Genomic DNA, 22,678 nt, shown 5'->3' on the forward strand with positions numbered 1-22,678 from the left:
CAGAGAAGGCTTACTGGGGAGAAGTAATACCAGAGTCGAGACCAAGAGGAGTCTAGGAATTCGCTGGGTGAACTAGTATGTGGAAAGCTAGACTGAGGAATTTGGGCTTCTTGTCTGAGGGCAATGGAGTGATTTAAGTTGATTAAATCGATTAATTAATTGATTCACACACTTCAGAGAGACCACACTGAAGAAGGTGTTGGGGAGGAGAGGCTGGTAGATCAGTAGAAGGCTATTGCAGGATTCTGGTGAGAGTAGATGGTGACCTGGACCAGGCCGTAGAGCACTGGCAGTAGGGAAAAGTTGATGTTCAGAGAATTCTAGAAGGCACAATCAAAAGGACTGAGTGATGTGATAAAAGGATTCAAGGATGGTACCCAGGTTTGTGTTCTGGATAATTAGTTAGATGTTAGGTACCACTCACCAAAGGAAGGAATAAAGGAGGAGGAACAGGTCAGGAGGAAGGGGGTAAGTTGATATATGCACTTGTTCAGTTTGAGCTGCTGTGGGATATCCACCCACAGGTGGGCAGTGAGATGAATGAGGCTTGAATTCAAAGGAGAGACCTGGCTTGAAAATAGAAAGTTGTGGAGTCACCACTGTATCACATGCAGATTGTACTCGAAGGGGAGACAGTGAATGAGGGGATTTGGGGTGAGGGGGAAGAGAGCCAAGTACGGGATCCTGAGGAACACTACCACTCCAGGCGTTTCCTTACTTTGAAGGAAAAAAACTCCAGCTGTAAATGATGACTGTGAAAAGTAATATACTTCTTGTTTTCCTAATCTAACAAGTATGTATTTGTTGGATGAATTTTCTTAAGCTGCATTAGAATTCTGCATATTCAGAAATAAAGATGAAAATGTGAATACATTACGTTGTCCACCTAGACAGCCTCCCCTGGAATCATCCAGGCCAGTGACATTATTCTCGGCACTGTGGGTCTGAGGTGCCTTTCACTCTGTTCTGGTATGATCTGCATGCTCGTTCTGGTATGATCTGCATGCTCTAACGTCTTCTGTCCACCCACTCCTCAGCCCAGCAGCAGATGCAGCCAACAAGGCGGATCTCCTTCTCCGTCAGCATCTCTCCGCTCCTCCTTAAGTCTAAAACTCTCTTTTCTCTTGGCTCTTCTTATTCCAGTGGTGAGGAGGAGGAGTTGCATAGTAAGTAAGCAACTTTGGGGTCCAATGGCTGTTCTCCGGTGTCTGACCAGTGCTGAAAATGCTATAGGCTTGGTACTAAGAAATTTGGGCACTTTTCTCCTCTTGCATGTCATCATTTCTAAATCATTCGTCTTCATGCTTTGCTTTGAAAATTAATTTGGATAAAACAACAAAGTTTTTGTCGTCTCTACACTACCAGTGCTGACTGATCCAGTGACCTGATTCCAGGGCCTGAGACACCCTCTCAGAACAGAGATACCTTCAAAGGCATAAGGGCTTCCCATCCCACCTTGTACCTTTTGTAATGCTGAGTAGTAATTTCATAAAACTTTCCATTTGATCATGTAAATTTCATTTTCATTATTTTGCTTTTTTTGTCTCATGGGACAGATACCTAGATGTCCACTTGTGATACTTAAAAACTAATGTTAAACTTTTTTCTTCTCACCTTTCAGACCATTTCTTTTTTTTTTTTAATCTTTGTCAGTTTTTTGTTTGTTTTTGGAGTTTTTTTGGCCGTGCTGCACGGCTTGTGGGATCTCAGTTCCCCAACCAGGGATTGAACCTGGGCCATGGTAGTGAAAGCCTGGAATCCTAACCACTGGGCCACCAGGGAACTCCCCCAGACCATTTATTTAAGAATACCTTTTCTTTGAGATTAAACCACATGGATTATTGGGTGGAAGTTAGATATTTGTTTCCCTACCTTTTCTCCTTTTGAACTTTTATTTTTCAATCCTTTTAACTGTACTGTAGGTTTCAGATTATTATATTGTTACTTGATAATAACCTAGTTTAAAAACTTTATAAGGTATCAGTTTTAGTAAGTTTGGAGAGGAAATGAATCTCCCCCACCACCATGAAAATCACTGTTTTCAATTGTGCAGGATTTCTAGATGATTCCAGGATTGCTATTTTTAATGGAAAAACTACTTCTAATATAAAGTTAAATAATGAATTGCTTTCATTTCATATAACTCATATGAGTCTCAGGCAATTACAATATCCATATGATTAAGCATCCAAATTCCCTACCATTTGCTGATCCTAAGTTTTAGCAATATTTAAATAATTATTTAATATTTAAATATTAACATTTAATATTTAAGCAATATCAAGCTCAGGGTGACATTTTTGCATTGTTCTTAAAGGAAGGTGGCTTATGCACAAATGAAGGTCTTATATGTTCAATATTTTCTCACAATTAAAAGGCATTTGGTTTAGGCACACAAGATGTTCAGTCTATTACCAGTTGTCATAGGAGGGAAGTTGTGAAAATTCATCTGCAACTTTGAGTGTTCAGAAATTCTCAAAGCTGTTTCATCTCAAAGTATTTGTAATATGCTGGGAAATAGGTCAGTATGGCAGAAAAAAAAAACTAAGGTCCCAGTAGTATTTCTTCTACCACTAGTAAAATTATGACTGGTTATTCAGTTAATCAGCACTGGTTACTCAGTTAATCCAACCTGATGTAATCATAAAAGTATAGAAGCTTGAAGAAACCTTTGAATCAAATATCCAGCATTCCTCAGAATGTGTTCCTTAAACTCAAAAATACAGTGAGAATTATGGGGAAGGGGGGAAAAGGAAGAAAAAGAAAGGGTTGGTTCTTGGCCATATAAATTTAGGAAACTCTGTTTTAAGCAGATTTCAACGGCTAATGTGTACATTGTGAATTTCCAAGGCAGCGTTCAGTATGCGGTGTTTCCCAAACTTACTAACCTAGGTAACTACAGTATGTTCATGACGATGTGTAACATCTCATGAGACGAGTGTTCCAAGGAACATACTTTAAAAAATATTGACTGCGTCCATCCAATAGTTCCAGTCCTGGAATGTTGTTATATTAGGTCTGCAGATTATTTCATGCCTTTTAAAAAAAAAAAGGTCTAGTTGAAATATGCTATTTATGTGCAACAGTACTTCATAGGCTAACTTCAATGACAGATTTCTTTGCTTCTGTCTACAATTATATCATGGAAGTAACATTGGTTATATCATATTCTTAGATGCCCTGAAAAGTTGATGACACTTTAGGAATTTCAGGGGCATTGATTTTAGAAACATTGGTGGATTAATCACTGTTTTCAGAACCACATCTCAGAGGTCTTAGTAAATGAATTAAAATACCTTTCAGTAGCACAAAAGTTGGAAATCCTTAATAGGAGTCATAGATTCTCCCAGTATTCACACCACTTATTTGTTTTTAGTTTATTTGACAGAGACCTTCTGGGAGCTTATTCTTGGCCATGCTCTCTGCTGGTTGGTGTTTTTCTTTATGGGTTTTATTTTTACTTTGTTCATATCACTAGGGTGGTAACTTACTAGGTAATTGATAAAGTGTACAACAGAATCCTGGCAGCCTGAGAGAATTTAATGCTGCTTATATCATTCAGGGCTCCTTGAGTGGAAAAAATTTTAAAGCCCCCTAAACCATACTCTTGATTTTTGTTTAAGTAAATTAAGGCATTCTGAGGTTAAAATGCTGATGGTTTCACACTTAGATTATGCAGAACTGGAAGATAGATCCCAGATCTTACTCTTCATCTTTCTCTTTCTTCTGGCTATTGTTACCATGCATTATAACTGCAATAGAAGAAGAACCCCAAATAAGTAAAAGGAAAAACTATAGAAAGCAATCTTTTTTTTTTTTTTTTTTTTTTTGGTAGTATGCGGGCCCCTTTCTGTTGTGGCCTCTCCCGTTGCGGAGCACAGGCTCCGGACGTGCAGGCTCAGCGGCCATGGCTCACGGGCCCAGCCGCTCTGCGGCATGTGGGATCCTCCCAGACCGGGGCGCGAACCCGGTTCCCCTGCATCGGCAGGCGGACGCGCAACCACTGCGCCACCAGGGAAGCCCAGAAAGCAATCTTTTGAAGACTTAGAATTCATTTTTAAGTTTCTCATGCATTATTTCCACCTGTTGGCTGTATGTTAGTAATAACTTCAACTTTGCATTTCTGTTCAGAATCTGGAACAATTTGGAGTTTTTAAGAGTTCCAAATGCTGGTAATCTGGTAGTGGGACATTTTCAAATCTCTATCAAATTAAAGTTTTACTCACAGTAACTTCAAGGAGAAAGGGTGTGTTTTGTCCGCATTATAACAGTAGTTATACAGAGCAACCTTTGTCTACCTGGAATCATACACCAAAAGTGTTTCTATACCTGATCTCCTAAAACCTTGGAAACCATTTATCATTGTGTGATTGCGGCCTTTCTCTCATCTAAGTCCTAAAGTAGCTCAACCTTGATTAACATGTCGTAGGTAAAATAATGGTATTGTTCCTTCTATATTTGTTCTACTTATTGTCCTATTTGACTTAGCCTTAGATTTAATGACCCATTTTAGTTTACGGTCTGATAGTTGTGGAAGGAGGAAAAATGTATCTGGCCTACTCATTCGATCAGTATCAACCTGGAAAGAACCTTAGCATCTGTTTTATCTTCTTTATTTCATAGATGAAGAAATGAAATCCAGAGATCTCACCCCAAATTAGTGGCAGGGCCTAGACCTTATAGGCTAGCTCTGATGCTCTTTCCTGTTCACTAATCCATTTCTAGGAATGCTTAAGAAAATATCAGACCTATAGTAGCTAGATTTTTAGCATAGAAATATATGAAAGCAAAATTAACAGCATACAGGATGACATTTAATTTCCTTTTGTATATTCCTCCTCTGACATCATCTCAGAAAGATGGCCTATGGACTCTGTACCTTCACAAGAACAGGAATTAAACGTGCATTTGAGCTTGTTTTTTTTTTAAGTTGATTTGGGGTTTGTTTGGTTACTTGAATCCTGGATTAAAATTTTTTGCCACATGAGAAATTCACTCCCCATTGCTGCCAATTTTCCAGTTCTGATTTGAGGGTTTCATTTTTAATTTTTCCTTTTTCCAAACACTCATGAGGAGAAGGCATCCCACACTGGCTTTCAAAGGCTATTTTTGCTTTATCTGTGTCAGTTGTTAAAAGGTTAAACATTTTATCTGTTATCCAGGTAAAATCCTTTTGTTCTAACTTTTATTCTGCCGTTCTTGTTTTCTAGATTCACGGCCCTTCCACAACACCAATGCTAATCTGACTGAGAGGTATTATATATTTATTTTGTTAACTCCTTTTCCCAAGATGAAATAAAGGAAATCCAAAGTGTCTTAACGGCATTTAAGCAAACTAAGTTAATTGAGCTCATTCGAATCTTACTTCCTTGACTGATAAATTTGGAATAATAGTTAGAAATGTTTTTTTAATGAAGGCTATATCCTTTTTAATTAATGTCTTGAATAGTTTTCCACCTTTATTCTTTACACCATCTGAATAATAAAGATTATTGTTTGCATTTATTCACATAAGGATACACTTATATTTAACTTTATGAACTTTGTACTCTTTGCTTATAGGAATTTATAATTCCTAAGTCTTAAGAACATTTTGTTTCATAATTTGTGTGTGTGTGTGTTCATGTTCATGCAGTATTGCTGCCTTCTTAGCCATTTTAAGCTTTAAATCTGTTTTCTTCAGTATACATTGATATGATGGTACACACCTCTGTCCAAATAAGTGAATTGGTTCTTTACTTGACAGCAGGCAAAAGATGGCTATTTTGACTCATTGTTTATTTATGTATTCCTCTTTTCAAGCTTATGAGATTAAATATTCTAATTTAAGCATAAATGGGGTTCTGACTGTTACCCCACAGTGTTTTTTAAGTTGCCTTCCTTTTCACAAAGGCATCAGTTGTGACTCAGTGATCCAGAACTCTCTCAATATGAGTGCTCTTCTTTGCACTTCTGTCATATTTTACCTATTCTTTGTTCTTTCTAGAGTGGTGATTTTCACACTATTTCCCCTTTATCTTAGTAACAGACTGACTTATATTGTAAACAATATTTTATATATAAATAGACTTTAGCTACTGAATAGGACCCTTGTGGTTCTGCCTGTCTGCCCTCTCACAGTTGAGGCAAACACTACTTTCTATGGAAAACTTCTAACATAACTGTTCAAGAACACCTAGGAAAAGTAGTTTGAATAGATTTCTATATAATAGATTATGTATACAACTGTACATAATTGTATATGTTTACAAATCATTATGTGTACAAGGGCCCAGCATTCTTTGAGGAAATCAACCTTTGTGAATTTCCTAGGGTCCAGACATGCCCATCATGGATGAACTTAGAATACAGGTGTCCTAAACAAGTAGGTCAGTACATCTGGATCTCTGTGAAACTCCTAGAATGGATCTTTCTACACTAGGTGTCAGTTTTGCCTACTGTTTTGCCTGCCTAAAGTTGTGCATAGCTGAATTCACGTATTGATTGTCCAGTGTGCCAGAGGACTGAAAAAGAGGTGTGATCTCTGCTGTTAGGGAACTTGGATATCCATTCAGTCATAAAAATTCCTTGGTTTGCATCACATATATGGGTTTCTTTTCAAACACGTATTTAATGCAAAGAAGTTTATAAATGGGTGCTTAGATTAAAAAATTTCAGATAAAATAATTAATGAATAATTGATCTTTAGACTCTACCATCAGATCATGAAAACCCATTAGTAAAACACTAATAAGTGATATAAGAAAACTTAGCCAAGCTTTGACATTAGAACATGGGCATTCTGGCGTGCTCTGTTCTCGGATAGATATTATTCCATAAAACCATTCAGCAGCCTCTGTCCACCTCTTATTCCTTTTCCCATTTGCATGTGAGTATATAAGTTGGCTGTGACTTGTAGCTAAAATAATATATGACAACGATGGTTACAAAGAATTATATGTAGAGCGCTGTAATTTTTAAAAATCAACTTCTGTAATCTTTTTAAAAACTCTTCTTTTTTCTATTTAGTATAACAGAAGAGAACTTTAATTTCCTGCCACAAAGCCCCTCCAAGAAAGATTTTGAAGGGAAGAGTGGAACAAAAGTCAGTCGTACGTTCAGCTACATCAGGAATAAAATGTCCAGCAGTAAGAAGAGCAGGGTAAGTACTCTCGTGGGCGCTTCTGTGTGATCGCCTCAGCAGGCCCTCAGTAGGCTCCAGGCACAACCTGCACACACCAGGAAACTAATTAAATGATGGAGACAGGTGGAAATAAGTTCAGAGATGCTGGCTCAAATAGCCTAATATTTGAAGAAGACTAACAGCAAGGAAAATAACAATAAGAGGTGATACCACCAATTGAGTTTTTACTATAGGCTAAGAACTTTCCATATAGAATCTCATTTAGTCCTTTCTACAACCGTGTATGGTAGATATTATCTTCCTTTTCTAGGAGTAAGGTACCTTATCTGGGAAAACTAAGGAAATAAAAATTACCTGTAATAATCCCACGTAGAGATAACTGCTCTTCTAATATTTTTTTCATGTATTTTTAGAAAGAAAGGGGAAAAAAAGGCATTAACTCTCTTATACCAATTCCTGGTGCTAAACCAAAAGATTCCATTTCAAATTAGTGGGGAAAAACTTTCTGCCTCGCACTCCCCTACACTCTATTCACCCACCCAAACTCCAGCAAAGTAAGAAGAAGAAAAAAAAAAAAAAAAAAAAGGAAATCAGTTATGGAGTTCTTGCACAGGAATCACTATATATGTGTGTGTATTAAACACATATACACAGGTACGTACGTACTTAGAAGTATGGGAATAAACAAGCACTGGATGCGAGGGTATCGTTGTAAAAGTGCACACACCATGCCACCTACACCCCCGCCGCCAGCACAAATGCAGACAAGCTTCTTAGGTCCTTAGGTAAGTGGGCTGGTAGAAATAGAGCCAATGTACTTTACTGAGTTTTGTAAATAAGATCTCTTTCTGGGGCTTCCCTGGTGGCGCAGTGGTTGCGCGTCCGCCTGCCGATGCAGGGGAACCGGGTTCGCGCCCCGGTCTGAGAGGATCCCGTCTGGGAGGATCCCGCATGCCGCGGAGCGGCTGGGCCCGTGGGCCATGGCCGCTGGGCCTGCGCGTCCGGAGCCTGTGCTCCGCAACGGGAGAGGCCGCAGCAGGGGGAGGCCCGCATACCACAAAAAAAAAAAAAAAAAAAAAGATCTCTTTCTTTTAGCAGATACTAGATTTGGTCATCACTCAGATAAATTTTTCCACAAAACCTGCCACCAGAATTGTGTTTTCTCTTCATTTCTCCTGCCCAAATGCATAATGGACAGAAAATGGGCGAACTGGAAAAGATGCAGAGTCTAGCAAATCGTGAACTATTATTTTACAAATAAATAGTATAAAATGTAGAAATGATACTTAATCTTGGAATAATAAATTCAGAATTTTGTAGGGAAAAAAAGAGTCTAGCAAATCGTTTCTAGAATAGTCACATATTTAAGCGTTAACTTCATGCTTAGCCTTGTTTTATAATTCAAAAAAATTAAGGTTAAAGAGGGCAGAATGCTTATCATTATTCTACATTATGGCAGCAAGGCTTAAAATAGAGCCATATCTATCTTACTTATCACTGCCGGCTTGGACACTGGTTGGCATCAACAAAAGAAAATCTCCTTGAAAGTTCAATATAATTTGGCCAAATATTATTGAGTGGCTTCCGTAATCATCATTCTGCTAGGTACTAACAAGCACCCAGAAGAACCAAAGCCACATAGTCTTTACCTTGAAAATTTTTATGATCTGTTTGGATGATTTCAAATGTTTCTGTTGTTTTTTTATCTTGTTTTTAAATTGTGGAATCTTTTCTTCAAACAAACGTTTAATTGGAAGACCAGTATAAAGTGGAGATCCCCCTTTCCATCCACCCCCTAATACCACTGACTTAAGGGCAGAGCAGTGAATACACCAGTGATCGCATTGACAAGGTAATACAAACAGACAAGAATGAAACGATGTAAGATGTAAGACTGAATTTAGAATCTGGAACTTGACCTTTAAAAAAGTCTCGCACCAGCCTCTTTATCTTACAGACTGAAGCACAGAGAAGTATGCTTCAGGTAACAGACTAGATCATATCTTGTGATCTGACTGCTAGCAAGTAGAACTCTTCATTTCATGTTCACTCTTCAACAAAAGTGAACTGTTACTGCATAGTATCTTTTTCCTTTAACTTTTTTCATAACCTCGAAGGACTGGAGTTTGCTAGTACGGGGATGAAGAGAAGGGGCAGGAGAAAAGAAGGCAGTTTGTGTACAAGTGCAGCCTGTCGTCAGTGGCAAGACGGCATCAGTTGACCTGTCACCTCCCATCTTCTCCTTTGTCAAAGTGACAGCACTCTTTTGTAGTGAGGCTGCTTCCTCTTTCAGGGTCTTGGCGTCAAGGTTTGATCTCTGGGGGCTTGTGCTATCTCTAGTGATGGAAATTCACAAAAAGTTACAAATCTGTAACCCTGAATTGCAATCCTTTTCACGTTATCAGGGGTTTAGGTGCCCCAGTAGCCAAATATATTAAGAAGCTTAAGAGTCACCTTTGATCATTGTTACTAGCTCACTTTAAATAAGGTTGTTTTATCCCCCCATAGGACAGCTCAGCTTTTGTCAATATACCAAAAGATAGTAAGAAATAGGGGAAATGGTGAACTAATATATTTTATGTTAAAATTAAATACCTTGTCTTTATTTGCCATTGTACCCACAGGAGAGCTTTATCATTCAGAAGTATTTTATTCTCTAAAGGATAGCACAAAAATAAGTGAATAATTTCTTGGTGTGATGTTGCTAGCTCTACTCTTTTCATTAGCCGTTGATTAATGTTAGTTCTCCATAATGCTTAAAAAATTGAAGATGCTACTATAAATGTTAGCACTGGTTTTTTATACTCTATAGTATATATAATATACTATGTATAACATAGTATACACTATATATATTATACATATATTCTCATACCTGTAACCAGTATATGAGAAATTTGGGGGAAATTGAGTACTCATCCTTTATATGTCCTTTTAAGAATTCTCATTAACTGGCATGAGTTATAAGGTAAATATTTGAATCTTTTTTTTGAAAGAGGGAGAACCTAAACAGGAAGTATAACAGGAAGACTGGCAGTTTCTGCTTTTGTCTTTTAGTATCTTTAAGAGGTAGTACTGTTTCCTGCTAAGTAAGTTTACTTGCTGCAGAGTATTTAAACACTAATATGCGTAATGTCCGCATTCACAGAGGGACTGGGGTGACCCTCTTTAAACCATCCTGTCACACTGATTTTCTTTTTTCTAAGCTTTCCTCTTTGCAAACAACAGGGACACAGGGATGTTTGAGACAAATTCTTAATCTGATTTGAAGCAGGCATGTTCGGATGTAAGGATCAGACTCCTGCACAGCTGTTAATATACTCCATGACTTGGTGACAAGACATTCAGCTTCAACTCCCAGTTCCTGTGGTGTGTCTAAAAAAGAACTAAACCCCTCCGCCTTTCAAAGGTGCCGACTAGGGTAGAGTTGTGTTTGCAAAGGCTTAAATCATCATTAAATATCATTATCTCTCTCGTTCCTTCTTTGATTAAAGACCTGCAGTGTGACAGTTGCTTAATCACAGCATGCTTCACAGTTTTCCAGAAAGTTCTCTGATTTTTTTTTTTTGTAATTGTCTCAAATGGTAGGTTTAGAAAAATGAAAAAATCACTTTCCCTCATAGTATCCTAATATAGTTGTTACCTGCAGTTTTCTCTTTAAATATTGTTAGTTTCTATTTCCCCAGCACACAGGTTTAAAAAGCATTTTGGCAGGTGTTAAACAAAGAAAAGTCAAACTTCAGAAAACTACCAATCACCGCCTTACCCACAGGCACGACTTCACTAAAAAAATAGTTTTCTTCGTAAATGTATTGCTTTTTATAAAATGAGCACATCTAATTAAATAGATGTGTTCCTTAACTTCTAGTGTTAAAAAATCGGCCTCAATCTTGCCAGAGTTCCCATCTTGCAACTTAAGTACTGTCCACACACACTGTGTTAGGGGGAATTTGTTCTCTTTCATGTCCTGTGTTCTTTGTAACTAGGGTGGTTGGCTGTACTGGCAGCATGCAAATAGTTAAGCTTGTCTTAAGGAAACAAGCAGCCTCAGCCCTCCCTCCTTCCCTTTCTCAACCGGTCCGTGGCTTCCTCTTACCGTTTCTCTAATGGTTGCTCTGATGGTAGCTCGAAGCTGCTGGGCTGTGCCCCGCTGGCATGAGCCCCTCCTTCCGTGAGAACACATTTCCTGGCATGGGGATCGAATCATGTCGGTAAAATGGGGTCGGTTTCATGAGGCACCCCTTATAACAGTGAGATTCATAGGACCAAAACATGGGGAGGTAAGCGCCTGACTTCTTTAAAGCACTAACCTAATAAATACAGAAAGAGACAGTGGAGTTTATTGTTTTGTGTTGTTTTTATACCTGGAGGAGCTAGTTTGGATTGTTGCAAAGGATGAGGAAATTATTTATTATCTATTCAGATTCGAAGAGCATTGCAAGGCTTGAGAGAGTTGCCATAGAAGATTTTCTTTTTCTTTTCTTTTTTTTTTTTAAAGGTAGAAATGAGGTCTTTTCTTCTTTAAATTTATTTATTTATTTATTTTTTGGCTGCGTTGGGTTTTTGTTGCTGCACGCGGGCTTTCTCTAGTTGCGGCGAACAGGGACTACTCTTCATTGCGGTGTGCGGGCTTCTCATTGTGGTGGCTTCTCTTCTTGCGGAGCACGGGCTCTAGGTGCGTGGGCTTCAGTAGTTGCGGCACGTGGGCTCAGTAGTTGTGGCACACAGGCTCAGTAGTTGTGGCTCACGGGCTGTAGAGCGCAGGCTCAGTAGTTGTGGCGCACGGGCTTTGTTGCTCAGTGGCATGTGGGATCTTCCCGGACCAGGGCTTGAACCCATGTCCTCTACATTGGCAGGCGGATTCTTAACCACTGCTCCACCAGGGAAGTCCCCATAGAAGATTTTCTTAACTCTTACAGCATGCTTTTTTTTCGCTTTCTTGAGCAAAATATCAGGTGCTTTTCAGTTTAACATTTTACGTATGAAGAAGCCTTTAGCAAAATTTAGTTAAAAGAAAGAAATTATTAGAAAAACTCAATTTTTATTAGTTTTGCATACTTTAGCAGTTACTAATTTTCACTCAGAACAGTTTCCTGTTTTGTAAAGTGAAGTAGTTTGTTTTTCTCCCTTCCTCTCCATTATTTTTTATGGTTCTAAAGTGTAGCAGTTTGGCTCTTAGAGTTTTATGATATTCATTCTGTTAACAAAGGAGTTTACATGAATCGTAGACTTAGCAAATATTCACCATTTCAGTATAGCAGATGGGTTCTGAATAGGAAGTCAGAAGACCTGGGTTCTGATTTTAACTGCAGATCATTTGCTGTGTGACCTTCTGTGAGTCAGCAGACCTCTCCAGCCCTTGGCAGTAGAGCGTAGTGAATGAGAGCTGAGCTTTTAGAGTTGGCAGATCTGGAACTTAATTCCAGCTTGGGCAGTTACTGGTATGTGGCCTCCAGTATGAGACATCTCTAAGCCTCAGTCTCCTCAAATGTGAAATGGAGATCATAGCTGGTACTTAGTTCATTGGGTTGTACCCAATGTATGAGAAAATTCATGTCAATTGTATACTACAGTGCTTGGCACACAGTAACTGTTCAAACTTTTAGCTGCTATTTATTATCTTGCTCTTTTCAGTTAGAACATGGGAAGCATAATGCCCACCCTACTCACCTCAGAATTATTGAATCAGATGAAATAATGTATGTAGAAGGCATTGATTCAAAATGTAAGGCATTTGGTAGTTGTCAGGATCACTGACTTTGGGGTACCTATTTTCCAGGAATTTTTTTAGATTACAAGAGTAGTATTGTATGCCCTGGAAAAATGGGTACCCCAAGGCTAGTGGTGATGACAACTATTAAATGCATTCTACCTACCTCTGTGAATTGTAGTTCATGGTCCAGTTAGTTTGAAAGAGAATTATTCATTTGGTATTGGTTAACCAGCCAAGCGTGTGCCTAGCCATGTTTGTGAAGGACCTCTTGTGGAGAGCATATAGTTAGACCCCACAGCCCTTGTCTCCTGACAGTAGTGTGTACCTGAAATGTCCCTGGCTACTTTGGGTAGTATATTAAGGATCTAGCACTCATCAGTATTTCTTTAAATTTTTAGGGTTTAAATCCCTCCTCCCCCAATTTGAAAATTGGGCCAAAGTTAATATCTATGAACCTTGAAATTCTAATTAGTAAGAACAGAAAATGTATATGTGGGGGGATAGTTAATATTTCTGGCTAGAGTAAGGGAGGAAACATCAGAGACGTGCCCTCACGTGGGGATATGTGATGGCTGGGAGGCAGTCAGAGGGGACCCTCGAGTCATTTTTGATGCTGCCCAATCATCTTTCCTCTCCCTCAGGCTGGTCCCAGAACTGTCACCATCCTTTCTTCTGCTTCCTGCCTGCAGCTGGCCCTGAACTCATTGCTGGCTTCACCTGTGGGCCGAGCTGTGGCTCACTGAGGAGGATTCACGGCCACTGCAGACTCCTCCTCCTCCAGCACCAGAAGCCTCTTTCTCTCTGGTGCTGGTCATTGGGCAATGAATGTGTCTGTTGGCATAAATAACCAGTGAATAAGCCACTGACAGAACTGTTTAGCCTTCCCAGTCCTCTTAAGGTTTTTCTAACGTAGCTCAAATGCCCACAGCTTAATAAAAAAAAATTTTGTCCAGGACAGTGTTCCGAATTTTCATCGAAAACATTCACCAGCCACTGTTGACCACATGCCAGCTGGGTACCCTTCCAGAAGGGAAGGCCTTCTAGTGTTAACTGAAGGCCTTCAGTTAACTGTCGATTGTTTTCTTTGGCAGGAAAAGGAAAAGGAGAAAGATAAGATTAAGGAGAAGGAGAAAGATTCCAAAGAGAAGGAGAAGGACAAGAAGACTCTGAACGGGCACACTTTCAGTTCCATCCCTATTGTGGGTCCCATCAGCTGTAGCCAGTGCACGAAGCCTTTCACCAACAAAGACGCCTATACTTGTGCAAGTAAGAGACGTGCTTCTTCCTGTGTGATGGAACGCTCTTAGCTCAGAAAAACTCATTTCTAGTTTCCTGTCCTTCCCAGCCCTAATCTGTTCCTCGTTTATGTGGAAAAGTAGCCCTTTTTCTATCTTTCTTTAAATAGCATTGAAGAAATTAATTCTAGATATATAACATACAGCCTATAATTTTTTCAGACAGCCCAATTTTAAATATTCTGTCCTGTTGTCCCTAAGCCGCTACCTTATTCCAGAAGTCCATGTCAGCATGAAAACAGTCTCATAACCTCAAACCCTCAAGCTACCCAGCAGTCCCTTGTCAGGTTATATATGTTCGTTTTTTACTCTAGTACTTTGGTATATGCTTCAGCCATTGACCAGCGTCAAGTCATGGAAACTGCCAAGGGAGAGGGAGAGTACCTTCGCGTGCAGAGACGTTCCGTATTGACCTCCTGCTGACCTGCTTACTACCACCTTAAAGCCAAGTCTGTTAACTGAACGTGGTTCCTGGTTTTGACAATATGCTCTGAGACAGAAGATGGCTAACTTTTTCTGTCTAGGAGCAGATAGCAGACTTCTTAGACTTCATGGGCAATACAGTCTCTGCCACACTACTGAACTCTGCTGCTGTAGTGCAAAAGCAGCCATAGATAATACATAAACCAATGAGTATGGCTGTGTTCCAGTAAAACTTCATTTATGGGCAGTGAAATTTGAATTTCATGTAATTTTCATGTGTCATGGAATATTAATGTTTTCTGTTTTTTCAACCATTTAAAAGTGTAAAAACCCTTTGTAGTTCACGGGCTGTACAAAAATAGGTTACAGGCCAGATTTGGCCCACAGGCTGTTAATTTGCAGATCCTTGCTCTGAGGCACTACATCTCAAAATTTTGTGGTTGCACACAGATAGAAAGTAATAATATTCATAGTGCACACCAAGGAAAATCAAGGAGGCTGCTTGTGGTCAGAAGTGGCCAGTGTGAAGGTCCACTCTTCCAGAGGCTGAGGTGATTCGGATCTTGTCATACCTGTAACCAATTCAGACCAAATAGTGACTAACTCAGACTCCAAGAAGCACTTCTCAGACCATGATGTCATGACATTGTCTTGATTTCAGTCACTTATGTGAAGTATCCCAAGGGATCTGTTACTAAAAATAGTTAACTTACTGAAATTTGAACTTTTTCAAGCTTTATTTGAGCAGAGTCAAAGTTACTGCAATAATAATTTCCACTCACTTGCTTCCTTGATATTTAGAGAAAGAGTGGAGTGACAGCTGGCACACAGCCTATCTTATCCACGCTGCAGCTGTTGTGACTTTTTAAATGACTGGCATTAACACTCACGTGCTTGTAAAATGCCTCTTATGGATATATATATATAAAATATATATATTATATATAATATATAAAATACCCCAATATTGTCTACAGCCATATTTGTTTTACTGTTCTTTTTTTTTTTTTTTTTTTTTTAAAGAAAACTTCGGGGGAGCTCTCATCTCTTTTTTCATCCTAGTGTGCACATATCACACACATTTATGTCCTCCTTCATGTGTGACTTACCGGGACGATGATAACGGCTCCAGCATAGTAATACATTTTATGTGACCTCGAGACTGTCACTGTTCAATATCCCCCCAGCATGTTATTCTGGAGCCCAGGTTCTAATAGGACTCATTCTTAGGGCACCAGTCACCAGTTTAGTTTCTTAGCCACTGGACACAGACAGCTTCTCAATACTAGAATAACTTTGTTGTCTAGGGCAGTAGTCACCAAGCACTTTTTAGTATGTTTATCTATCATTAAAACATATTAGTCTACTCACACAGGGTATGTGTGTGTGTGGAGTGTGTGTGTAAAAAATTACATACATATCCTATACTATAATTACAAGGAGCTCATTCTAGGAATGAGAAGTCAGGTTTGTCATTTTCTTGTTTGCTGGTTAGTTATTAGTCTTCTTAATATTGTCCTAGATGCAGTTTCTTTGCAGGAAGTTGTCTCTTTTTCATTTTATTTTAGTTGAAACTAAATATAATTTATAAGTTTACTTTATTGAGCACCTGTAAATTTCCATTCATCACAAGATGCTGAAAGTAAACAAACGAGGAAGGGTGCCACTGTTACACATCCCTCACCTACCTTCCGAGGGCCTCTTCTTCCTTCCAGAATTCTCTAGGATCAAAAATAACAGGAAGCCGCCTAACATTAAGGCTGAGTGAGCCACCCATTTATCAGTCTATATATTAACTCCATTTCTCTTTTAAGTCAATATAAGTGAGAGCTGTAAAAATTTCCTCCTCTATTTTGAAGAATCATTTTGTGCATCCCTCCTGCAAAGTGCCTGATCTCCATTTTGGGAGTACTGGTCTCAGAGAAGAATAGCGAAAGATCATATTTCTTGACTGGCAGCATAAAATTAATATTCAAGGAACTTCATCAGTACAGCAGACTGAACACCTGCTTTCTGCTATAAAACGTAATTTTTAAATATGTATTTTCAATAAAATATATTTTTTAGAAAACGAATGCATAACTGAGCATGCAGAAAAGAAAATCCCCGAGCAGTATAGATTCTTTTCTTTCCATTAGGGACTTTTAATAACTCTCAGCATCTTCTCTTGCCTGTGCATTGGCTAATGCTTCTTCATAGCAGTTTGCTTCCTTACGTGGTATCTGGGTATTTTTTTTTTCGTAAGTTTATAAGACATTTTTCCCTCCCGTGGGAACCTCTAGATTACCTATTTTGTCACAGTGACCCTGTGATGCAGCAGTTCTGCGTTTGTTTCAGCTGGATCCCTCAGGGCTTCATCATTCCTAGATTGGGATTCCATTAAACCTCTAGAGAAGATTTCTTAACTCAGGGTTCCAGGAGATATGGATGGTGTAAATTTGGACCCTGGATTCATATGTGATACAGAATGAATTCTCACTCAGGGTCCTGGGGAGGGCAGGACCCCGAGAGGTGGACTTTTTCCAGGCCCTTCAGCATGGCTGTTAGTCTTTAGTTTAGAGCTGTTGGCTTTATTTAGGGGTCTCAGTTCCAGCTCCCACTATGTGCCCTGAGACCACATATCCTGTCCCCAGTTGAGGGGGATGCTCTCTACTGCTCAGAGTACTACACAACCAAGGGGTAGGTTTGAAAAATAACTGAATAAAACTTCAAGAATGAAAGTAGTTCTTGAAGAATCTTCATGGAGATTTTCACATACTTCAGTGTTCTGTGTCCTCAGTGGATTGTTCTGATTTATATTTATTATATATATAAAAGAGAAAATGGCTTCCACTCTGTCCTCTGCTTCAGTAGGGGGAGAGCTGGGCGAACATTCTAGGAGATCTTGATGACTTCAGACTGGATTTATTTTTTTTACATTTAACTACCAGTAAGTATGCATTTGAGTTTCTTAAGTTATTCAGCAAAGATCAGTTGCCTAAACTCTGCAAGGCACTGTGGTTCATGCAAAAGCAGTTCATCAACAAATATTCATTGAGCAGCCGAATGTGCCAGGCACCTTTCTCTTAACTCTTTTTCTTAAAACTGAATATATTTGACATGTAACATTGTGTAAACTTAAAGAATGCAAAGCATTAATTTGATGCATTTATATCTTGTAATCTGATTGCCATTGTAGTCATATTTAGCACCTCTATCACATCACATGATGATCCCTTCTTCTTAGTGGTTGGAATATATAATTAGAGGCACCTTTCTCAAGTTGCTTATTACACAGTGGCTTATAAAAAGAGTTCTTGAGACTTCCCTGGTGGTGCAGTGGTTAAGAATCTGCCTGCCAATGCAGGGGACACGGGTTCAAGCCCTGGTCCGGAAGATCCCACATACCGCAGAGCAACTGAGCCCGTGCACCACAACTACTGAGCCTGTGCTCTAGAGCCCGTGAGCAACAACTACTGAAGCCCGCGCGCCTAGGGCCCATGCTCTGCAACAAGAGAAGCCACCGCAGTGAGAAGCCCACGCACCACAATGAAGAGTAGCCCGTGCCCCGCAACTAGAGAAAGCCCACACGCAGCAAAGACCCAGCGCAGCCAAAAAATAAATAAATTAAAGAAAGAAAGAAGAGTTCTCAAGGTATAATCCTTGGTACTTACTCATTGCAGCATTTTTCATATTGTGGAAAATTTTAAAGGAACTAAATATCCAACAGTAAAATATAATATATTCATCAGGTGGAATGTTAGGCCAATAGTAAAAATAGAATAGATCAAAGGTCGGCAAGCTTTTTCTGTGAAGGAACTGATAGTAAGTACATTAGGCTCTGCAGACTATTAGGTGTCTGTGGTGACTACCCTACCCAGCTCTTGCAGCACAAAAGCAGCCATAGACAAGACATAAATGTGAATGCGACTGTGTTCCAATAAGTCTGTATTTACAAAACAGATGTGGGCTGACTTGGACCCCCAGGCCACGGTTTGCCAGCCACTGGGATAGCTCTGCAGGTACAGACAGATTTCCAAGACATTTTGATAACTTGAGAGGCAATAAATAGAACTGTATGTATGATCCCAATTTATAGAAAGCAGATAAGTAAACAGGAATTGTTTACATAGATGTATAAGAATATCTAAAAGGATATACACCAAACTGTTAACAATTTGAAAAAGAGGTTAGGAGAGGAGAGATTGAAGGGGACTAAGTTTTTATTTTATACTTTTGTTTGAATTTTTTAAGACTGTACTTAAATATTGTTTCTCTGAGTAAAAAAAAAAAATGTAAACATCAGATCACTGGTAGTTTCAAAGGTTTTTCTGGTTGTCAGCTGGTCTCTGATGAAAGAGCAAAATATGTTGATGTTGAATGAAGAACTTAATGACAAAGAGCAAAATGATCTCTGGAAAGCAGTCAGCCTGACAGAAGACCTACGGAGAGTTGCTGTGTATAGCACCAGCATGAATAAGAAGCAGTATCGTTGATTCCACCAACTCTCGGTTCTGAGTTGTGAAGTGAAATATTATCAGAAGGTTTAGGGACAAAAGAGAGAGAAAATCTTGTTTGAGGACCCAAAGAATCCTTTTCTTTGTGCTATAGAGGACCATAGGTTTGTGGTTATAGTGAGTGGATGACTCTTTCCATGACTAGCTCCAGGTAACTTTTCAATTTAAATGCAGGCTGGAAAAAGTCTAATGTATGTCAGTGTATGAAACATCTTATCATTTTCATTGATTTTTGAGTATACATTATTTCCAGGTTTAAAGAGTTGAATTATACTCTCCTTGACTGTATCGTTAGTCTGTGTTAGACTACAGTGACTACTGAACCTGCAACTGACATATGATTGATTTGTCAGGTAGCAAAAATGCCCACTATGATGTAGGAGAACACACCTCTTTTAACCAGGCATCCTCAACCCAGTTTTGTTTTTTTCATACCTTTTCCTGTGAGACATAAATAGAAATTCTCTTTTATTGGACTCACTTCATGATGAAATTACAGCTAGGGCACCTCCGACTGTGGAACTGCTTTATGCTGTCAGTATAGCTTGTGGCAGAACTCCCCCTGGAGAGGACACCTGGGGTACCTTTTGGAAACTTCTATGGCCCAAGGATACCAGAGCAACCCATGGAGAATCAACTTGTGTGGGGTCTGGTACTGGTGAGGAAAAAACAGACTTAAGAGGTTTGAGGGCTTCCCTGGCGGCGCAGTGGTTAAGAATCCGCCTGCCAATGCAGGGGACACGGGTTCAAGCCGTGGTCCACATGCCACGGAGCAACTAAGCCCGTGCGCCACAACTGCTGAGCCCGCGCGCCTAGAGCCCCGTGCTCCGCAACAAGAGAAGGCACCACAATGAGAAGCCCGCACACCGCAACGAAGAGCAGCCCCTGCTCGCCGCAACTAGAGAAGAGCCCGCACGCAGCAACGAAGATCCAACGCAGCAAAAAATAAAATGAATAAATTTTTTTTAAAAAGAGGTTTGAGACTTGCAGACGAAACTTCTCAGCCACCCATCTGTGTAGTAATTAAATAGTTTGGTAGATAGGACAGTGGTTTTCAGAATGTTTTTTGTGGAACTGGTGTTTTGGAAGTTCCAGATTTTTGGATTTAAACTAATTTAAAACCCACTTAAAAATATACATGCTCCAAAGTGTAACCAAATTTTAACATCAGCATATTAACTTTAGCTGTCAGTCTACCTACTTGTTTGGATTTTTCCTTCCATCTCGAATTAATTGAAGAACGTAATATAATTGCAAAGCAAGCCATTTTTTTTTTAACTGCTAATATTTGTACCAGCTTATCTATGAAAATGAAGATATTCTCTATGTTATGTATGCAAAACTAAATACAGACATAAATTAGATGCTGAGGTAGTTATGTGAATTCCAAGTATAATATGCACCTGATTTCTCATTTTTGGATCCATCAAAACAACTTCATTTTCTCTTTTATTGACTTCAAAAGTAAATGTTAAAATTATAGTTCAAATATCTATACTAAATATTTTACATATTTGATAGCACACAATATAACAATATTTTATTTAAGACTTTTTAAAAGTAGAAAATCAGTAAAATAGGTCGACTACTAGTTTTATGCTAACAGTGTTTATAATAAGTAGGATGGGGGTTTTTTGGTTTAATTTGTAATTTTTAATGTTAAGTCACCTCAGGTGTCTATTTCTTTTGGAAGCAGATTATTTCATGGAGTCCAGTGTGTCATCACAAGAGTCTTTTCTGTTAGAGAATCAGTCTGGGGGAGGAAGTATAGTCATCATGTCCTCTGCCAGCGGTTCTTTGATTTATGGAAATCACTTGATCAAACTGAAAATGTCACAAATTATCTTAGTTCTACCAGCTTAGCAAAACAAGGAAGAAAAGTTAATGTTTTTCAGTTTAAACTGAAAGAATCAAGGGACTTCCCTGGAGGTCCAGTGGTTAAGACTCTGTGCTTCCAGTGCAGGGGACGTGAGTTCAATCCCTGGTTGGGGAACTAAGATCCCACAGGCCGTGTGGTGTGGCCAAAAAAATTTTTTTTAATAAAATTTAAAATAAACTGAAAGAATCAGATGGCAAAAAGGAATTGTTTGATAGGGCCTGATTATTACCCTACTATGCACCTAAGGTGCAAAAATACATTTTTAGTTTAAATGCCACCCCACCTCAGAGTCTTAGGGGCTACCTATCTCAACTATGCCTTTGCAGTCCGCTCCAGAGGTAATGTTGAAATAAGCTCGACATTTAGTGGTGGCATTAAGGTCTGTTTGTTGACAGGGTGCTGCCTGCCACTTAAAAAAGAGGGAAAAAAATCAAGGCTTGAAAGCAAAGGAACAACATGTAGTCATCTTCCCAAAGGAACAAAAGTAATGGGCTGGTTCTCTCCAGCTTCCTGAAGAACAGTGCCTGCAGTGCATGTTTGTGTGTGTGAAGCACCATCTGTAACCTCGGCAGGAAGTGGAAAATATGAGTAATTTGGGGACTCAGAATCTCTTTTCCCCACTCCCTCCATCCCCTCTCATGTCCAGGATCTTCCCAGGGGTCTCAGGAAACATAGCATCCCTCCAGTTCATTTAACTCCCAGGAAACCCTTGTGCTCTTAGCTTCCCTTTTTTGGTTTAACATTAACCCTGTTTGCTGATCCTGGAGCCTCAGACCCCAAGTGGCTGCTCAGTCAGTTTTGACTCGTGGTTTAGAGAGATTAGCCGCATGGTTCGTCATGGTTATGTGTGACGATGGCTGATGTTGATCTTCGCCTGTCCTTCAAATGTCTTTATTCACTTTAATATATCTTTGCATGCACATATTAAGAGATTCAGCAGGATAGAATTTTTAAAACAAATCAGCATCTCTTGACCCCAGTAGAACACACCTGGACCAGTCTGAAGTCATAGTCGTGGTGAAAGCTGAGTCCCTTAGATGGAAATGGTCAAGATCACAGATGCTAGAAATAGCAAGGAGCAGGAGCGAAGCCTCCCTGTAGTTCGTTCCTCTGCAGTCTGCTCCTGGAAAACAAACAAATGGTGAGAGCAGGGACTGAAGCCCCTTGTCGGTACTACTTCAAAGTAATTTAATTTACGAGAAACTTGACAGGGTTGTGTGTGTTGTTTGTTTTTTTTAAACTCAGCCAAAACTCTACTCTTATTTTAGGATTTCAGTGACTTTAATGGAGAAAGGAGAAGAGCGTCTTTCCAGTTCTTATTTCTTGTAGTTATGTAAAGCTTCCCTTGAACAATCAGCTGTTCTTTCCAGCTGCCACAAATAATTTGGTCCTTGGAATGCTTGGTGTGGAGTCTTTCAGAGTATGGAATCCGTTCTGTTCGGGGTTTTTTGGATCTTGCCAGTGGTTCTGTTTTGTTTGCTTTAAACAGATGTAAAATGATACTGAGATTATTGTGGATTTATTTTCTGTTGTGTTAGCAGCTTCTGAGTACTTTTGTGGTAGGTTGGTTCTCTTGATTAAAAAAATAAGTAGACCAGCTGCAATCTAAGTAGGAAACATAAGAGTTTAGAGGGGCTTCCCTGGTGGCACAGTGGTTGAGAATCCGCCTGCCGATGCAGGGGACGCGGGTTCGTGCCCTGGTCCGGGAAGATCCCACATGCCGCGGAGCGGTTGGGCCCGTGAGCCATG

At 39.4% G+C, this 22,678-nt stretch overlaps 1 protein-coding gene across 4 annotated transcripts in view; it reads left to right on the forward strand.

The window, feature by feature from the left end:
• The window catches only part of AKAP13 (A-kinase anchoring protein 13), a 166,994-nt gene that overhangs the window by 102,276 nt on the left and 42,040 nt on the right, over positions 1-22,678 (forward strand). For 3 of the 4 annotated variants that reach the window (XM_028495273.2, XM_028495274.2, XM_028495275.2), the window contains 4 exons: positions 1,038-1,166; positions 5,211-5,253; positions 7,009-7,141; positions 13,928-14,102. In XM_028495273.2, the coding sequence (XP_028351074.1) occupies positions 1,038-1,166; positions 5,211-5,253; positions 7,009-7,141; positions 13,928-14,102 (480 nt within the window). The remainder of the gene's footprint in view (positions 1-1,037; positions 1,167-5,210; positions 5,254-7,008; positions 7,142-13,927; positions 14,103-22,678) is intronic. The other variant, XM_024114929.3, reaches the window with a different exon arrangement.

The sequence above is a fragment of the Physeter macrocephalus genome, chromosome 11 (assembly GCF_002837175.3).
Source record: "Physeter macrocephalus isolate SW-GA chromosome 11, ASM283717v5, whole genome shotgun sequence".
NCBI lineage: Eukaryota > Metazoa > Chordata > Mammalia > Artiodactyla > Physeteridae > Physeter > Physeter macrocephalus.